This window comes from Anas platyrhynchos, chromosome 1 (assembly GCF_047663525.1).
Source record: "Anas platyrhynchos isolate ZD024472 breed Pekin duck chromosome 1, IASCAAS_PekinDuck_T2T, whole genome shotgun sequence".
Taxonomy (NCBI): domain Eukaryota; kingdom Metazoa; phylum Chordata; class Aves; order Anseriformes; family Anatidae; genus Anas; species Anas platyrhynchos.
The window spans coordinates 127,984,678-127,990,677 of record NC_092587.1 but is presented as its reverse complement, the minus strand read 5'-3'; the positions used below and the strand labels follow the sequence as shown (position 1 = coordinate 127,990,677).

The window sequence follows — 6,000 nt, the reverse complement described above, 5'->3', positions numbered from 1 at the left end:
ATGGGGCCAGCTGGTTTCTTGGGGGCCAGGCCTCTTGTCAGCACCAGAGCCTTCAGGAGGAGAAATGCTCACTCTTCAGAGGGTTGCTGGCACTCACGAAGGCAACCTTCAGTGAAAGGTGAAGGTTGGTTACCTTATGCCTTGTCTGCTGAATTACCTTACCCTGAATTACCTTACCCTGAATTTGTCTGCTGAAGTGTCGGGAGGAGAGGCGAGCCTGGCAAGCAACATAACCCCACAGGCAGCCTCTCTGCTGGGATTTTGTGATCTGACAGGCTTCTAGGGAGGTTCTTGGCCTAAACAGGACCATTCATGGAGCTGCAGTAGTTGGTCCAGCGCAGAGCCATGAAGATGTTTAAGGGATTGGAGCATCTGTTTTAGGAGGAAAGACCGAGCAAGCTGGGGCTGCTTAGCCTAGAGGAGATTGAGAGGGGATCTGATCAACCTCTACAAATACCTGAGGGGACAATGTAAAGAGGATGGGGCCAAAGTCTTCGCAGTGGTGGCCAGCAATAGGACAAGGGGTCACGGGTATGAACTGAACCACATGTTTCATTGCCACATGAGGCAGCACTTCTTTACTGTGAGGGTGACTGAGCACTGGACAGGGAGACTGCGGAGTCTCCGTCTTTGGAGATACCCAAAACCCGCCCGGGTGCTTGAGGCGAGGGCCGCACCTTCCCCTCCTCAGCGCCGCCTCCCTCCCTCCCGCCGCCCCGCCTCCCCCGGCGGCTCGGGCCCCGCCGCCCGCCGAGCGGCTCAGCCCGCACCGCCCCGACCCGACATGGAGCCGGGGCCGCCGGGGGGCCCCGCTGCCGCCTCCGCCACCTCCGCCGCCACCCCCGCCGCCCCCGCCGGGCTGCCGCTGAGCGAGAGCGAGCAGCAGCGCTACTCCGAGCTCTTCTCGCGCTGCTGCCCGCCCCCCGAGGCGGCCGCCGGGGGCAGCAGCGTGGGCGAGCTGTTCCGGGCCTCGCAGCTGCCCCCGGACACGCTGCACCAGGTGGGTCGGGGGGCTCCGGGCGGCCGGGGGGCGAGCGGGGCGCGGGGCGGACCCCCCGGGGCCGGGCGCTGCGGGAGGAGGGCACGGCGGCTCGGGGCTGCGGCTCCCGGGCGCTTTGCTTCGTTTCTTTTCGTTTTCTTGCGTTTCGTTGCGGTTTGGTTCATTTTACTCTATTTTATTTGGTTTTGGTTTACTGCTTTATTATTTCATTTATTTTATTTTTTTTTATTTTATTTTTTTATTTTATTCTTTTTTTATTTTATTCTTTTTTTATTTTATTCTTTTTTATTCTTTTTATTTTTATTCTTTTTTATTCTTTTTATTTTTATTCTTTTTTATTCTTTTTTTTATTTTGTCTTATCTCCAGCCAAGCTGTTGCTGCTGCACATACCCACCTTTCCCTCCCCCCCCCCCATTTGCCCAGGTGCCTTAGGGGTGGCCGCTGCGCCCCTTGCCCCCATGTCTTGCCCCTGGGGTACCCGCAGTGCTGTTCGCAGCCCCCCGCGCCTGCACGCAGCCTCCCAGGCAGGGCAGCTCGGCAATGCCATGAGCTGCCTCCAAAGAGCCGGCCGGGCTGCAGAGGGCATGCAGCGTGTGCAAGTTTTGCCCTCACTGTGATTTTCAAGGGGTGTTTCAGTGCAGCTGGACACCAAGCGATGGGGTTGCATCAGTACACCTGTACTTGAATGCATTCATTTAGGAAGCAGGGGACTCTCGCCCATGCAAGCAGCAGAGCTCCAGCAGCGATTCCCCACGGAGGTGATGGGGCTCCCACGAAACCCTTCCCAACTGCAAGGAGCAGCTAGGGCTGTGCTGCTCCCTGCCACCCTGAAGGCATGGGCTTTTGCTTTTCCCTGCCTGCAGGTGGGCGATTTGACCCACAGATGGAAATTTTCAAGCAGAAAAAAATCATGTCAAAGTGGGGCTGAAGTGTAGTTACAGCTAGCCTGAGGGAACAGGACTGCTCCTCCACTCGCTTTCCTGACTGCCAGGTCGTCTCTCAACAACTTTATTTTGTATAAATCCGTATTACCTAGGTGACTCTGAATGAAAAATGTGATATTGAGAGGATGCTTTTCCCCTCTTACTTGCACTGTTTACCAGACATACAAACCGCAGCTGATCAGTGCTTTGTTTGCAGTCACACCGTGGCCTTCGACCTGCAGGGAAGTTCATGGGAAGGCAAAGGTATCACAGATCCAGCACCAAGAGCAGGTCCTTGCAAAGAGGAAGGAGAGGGCATCTAATTTCAAATAACAGCATACTAAAGAAGTGTATTAAAGCCCTATTGGTAAAGTTCTGTGGCTTTGGTATTAGCCATTTCATTTTCCAAAGAGTTACAGAAAAAAAACTCTTAGTTTTATTACATAGATCCTTATCCTATCATTTAAATGAATTTGGTTGTCATATTATCACAGTCCGTTCTGGGGGTTTCTTTGGAGTTTGTTTGGATTGTAACGTGTGACTTAAGCCTGGAAATGTTTTGGTATTCTTTTTTTTTTTTTTTTTTCTTTTTTCAATATTTTAGATTATTTCCAGGTATATTTATGATGTGAGGAGAACGTTACTGGGAAACAACTTTGTAATTGGCTTCAGGAATCTTCAGGATAATAAGACCTTTGGGATCTGGGGTTGTTTCTCTTCTTCCTTCCTGCCCTGCCCCTCTTGTTTATATGGCACTAATCACAGTGAAGCTGTGGTCTGTGGCTGGAGCTCCTATCCACCAAGCCCACTGCTGTCAGGTATTCTTACTAACGTTTACTGGAACTGAAGAAAAAATGAGTTGCCATAATGAAAAAAAAATGGAAACGTGGATCTTCTGATATGGGAAAAACCACAACATTGATTTTCCTGGGATATGTGATGACACTTTGTCTTTTGTTATCCTCCAAAAACGAAATTTCATAGTTTTGTTTAAAAAATAAACAGTACCATTCTAATAATTGTGGAAACAAGGCACAGCAGTTCATGGTAGCTGTTTTCTGCTAGTGCTGGGAACACCCGTTTTAGGCAGAGGCAACTCATTTGGGTTAAGATAACATGCTTTCTTTGAAATGACTGTTGACCATGAAGTTTTCTCAAAACAAAACATATCCTTTCAAAATCCCCATCTGTCACAATTAGTGCTTCATAAGCTGGCATCTCTACAGAGCCATCAAGAAATGGTCGTGCTGGGTTTTGTCATGTCGGAAATGTGGAGATTTGGATTGGAAAATGACTCCGGATTTCAAGTGAGCTGAGCTTGTGCAGTACAGAAGGTACTGAGCACCATTTCCCGGCCCTTAAATGGGCTACAGCAGGAGGTGGCCGTGGACCATTTTGTAAGCTCTGCGTGACTTAAGCATTTTTGTCCTCAAGGTATTCACGAGGAGTGGCTTTACTGAATGCTGTGCTTCCAGAACTGGCGTTTGGTGCCACGGCAAAGTGCTGAACCTGTGCCGTTGCCTTCAAGGTTTTGTGCTTGTGTAGTAAGTGGGATAAAGCTGTGAGAAAGAGGGAGCCTTTCGTGATACAGTGTTTGATGGAGGTTTCTTGTTGGTTGGGAGGATGCTCACAGGAGCTGTGGGAAATCTCCTTCCACCTTCCTTGAATGCAGCGTCAGGGTTTGCAGTCCCGACAAAGGTGCTGTGGGTGCAGCGAGGTGGAAGCCCCGCTGTTGGATATGGCAATTCCTGTGGGGAAAAACAAGGACGTGTGCTCCCAAACAGCGAAGAGGCATGGTTTTGTTCGGTTGAAGGTTCATTGGCTCAATCCAGGAGGTAATTTAGATGAAATAGGCTAGGTAGCAGGGAGCAGGTAACATCAGAGTACATGCCAGAAGAGGAAATGCTGGTTTAAATAGGAAAAAATCCAAGAGTGGCCAGGTCAGAAGGAGCAGATGGTGTGCACCCGAGAGCCCTGAGTCTTGCTAAGAATGAAGTGCTTGAACACAGATTCATTACACACAGACTCATTAAAATCAGCTATTCTGCAGGACCATAGAGTACAGCAGAGGCTGTAGCAATTTAACTTGCTTTAGAGAAGGGGCCAGGGAGCGAACTCAGCAGGAGTTATTTCAGTTCTGGAAAAATGGTTGGAGTTATAACTGGAATTAAAAATGTAAGACGCTTGACAGGTCTGGGAAGGGCACAGCAGGGACAGGGCAGCGTGATTTTTGTGGGCTGTGTAATCATACAGACTCATGGCAGAGGCTGGCAGGGACCTCTGGAGGTCACTGGGTCCAACCCCTTGCTCAGGCAGGGACGTGCAGAGCAGGCTGCCCAGGACCATGTCCATTCCTCCCTGTGTAGAGGAAGCCTTTGGTGTGCTGAAAGGCAGCACCACGAAGGTTTTATTTAGGCTTGCACAGAGCCTGGGGCGAATCTTTCACCAGGGTCTTTTAAAATAACTCTGTGAAATGTCTACAGTCTCTTGCCTGAAAGATCCATGCTAGGATTGTTTATTTTTAATATTTATGTCAGGGGAGGAAGGAACAGGCTAGTCATGTGCCATGCTGTTACATAGGCTCAGAAATAGAGGAAACTGAATGGCATCAGCCACATATAAATTTAGCGTTGGTCCAGTTGGAAGGGATGTTCCCTATGTTTTGACTCATAATAGAAGGAAAAAGAATTTGCGCAAAGAAAAAACATGCATGAAAAATAAATGTTTGCACGATTGCATCTCAGGCAGGAGGCACGGCACCACTGATGACCATGAGGAGATGACAGCAAGATTTGCATGCCTGCAAGGGAAAACTCTCTCTGGGGATAAGGGATGAGTCTCTCCGTAGTAACCCCCGTGCCACAAGTGGCAGCAGTGGCCATTTAGCCTTGTTTCAACTGTGGCAATGAGGCGTGATCCAATTTTAAAGCTAGCTGTCGGTGAGGACAGCCTCTGCTTATTGACTCCGTGATCCCAAAGTGCTTTCGTTAGGTATGCCAAGTACCAATGGACTGATGTTTGCATGGATTTCAGATAAAAGAGTGCTTTATACAGTTATTACCCACTGGTCTGCAAAGAGGAGGTGCCTTGTGGTAATTCTGCTGTTTGCCAGTATTACTGTGAATCTCTGAAGATTTTAACTAAGGATGAGGCTCAAGTTGTACACTGAACTCCTTATCTGATTAGTTTTTCACGTATTTAATTAATTCCCACTTGGTTGTGTGATGGTATCTTTAATTCCTGGTTTTATAAACCTTAATTTTAGTTGTGGACTTGCAGTATCAGCACAGAGATCCAATTTTATTAAGAAAATGCATTCTTTCCTCTACAAATGAACAAACTGAGTTATTTCGAGCTCCGAGGTTGACAAGTACTAATTGTATGACTCTGGAGCTACACAGACACTGCTTTTTTTTAGTTGGACCTCTCCTTCCAGTTCTGTGTGAATAGGGAATTCAGTCTTGCTTTTCCTCTGCATGGTCCATGAGTTATTTTGGTGACTTGTCTCTATAGTTACTCTGAATTGTTTAACCGTCCTGTTGTGTTCAAAAGCAGAAGTGTGAATAGATTAAAAAAAAAAAAAAGAAAAAAGTTGCTAAGATTCTATTTCATTGGAAAAGTGCCAGTAAAGGGTTGGCTTTTCTATCATTTATTTTTCATAAGCATAAATTACTACCTGCACGATAGCTGGGGCGGTGTTAGCTTAAAACAGTTTCTCTAGGCAGAAAAGAATAAGAACTGATGGCAGTTAAAATATGAGCTTTTCAAGTGAGGAAAGTCTAGAGTTATTGTTACTTCACAAAAGGTAAAATTCACTCTGTTGTGCCCCTGTACAGAATTTGGCATTAAGCTGTTCTCAGTGCTGGAAATACAATTGAGCTGAACGATGAACAGCAAGCACATCGAAGAAGCTGTGTTAGCTAGGAGGGCACATGGAGAAATTACATCCAGCTGACATCTTTGAGTCAGGAAGAAACAAAAGGGAGGTACAATTTTATGTAAGTGATACAGCAAGAAAAGAAAATTTGACATTTCAGTATCAGGACTTCTGGCCACAATCCCCCAGACTGTCATTG

The 6,000-nt window shown here is 47.4% G+C and overlaps 1 protein-coding gene across 5 annotated transcripts in view; it reads left to right on the top strand.

The window, feature by feature from the left end:
- The first annotated feature begins 713 nt into the window (after window positions 1-713).
- Window positions 714-6,000, top strand: part of REPS2 (RALBP1 associated Eps domain containing 2) — a 117,501-nt gene continuing 112,214 nt past the window's right edge. For all 5 annotated transcript variants that reach the window (XR_005262566.2, XR_011805230.1, XM_038172938.2 and 2 more), the window contains exon 1: window positions 714-1,000. Coding sequence is in view for 3 of the 5 variants with exons in the window: in XM_038172938.2 (XP_038028866.1) it covers window positions 785-1,000 (216 nt within the window). In the remaining 2 variants the exon portion in view is untranslated. The remainder of the gene's footprint in view (window positions 1,001-6,000) is intronic.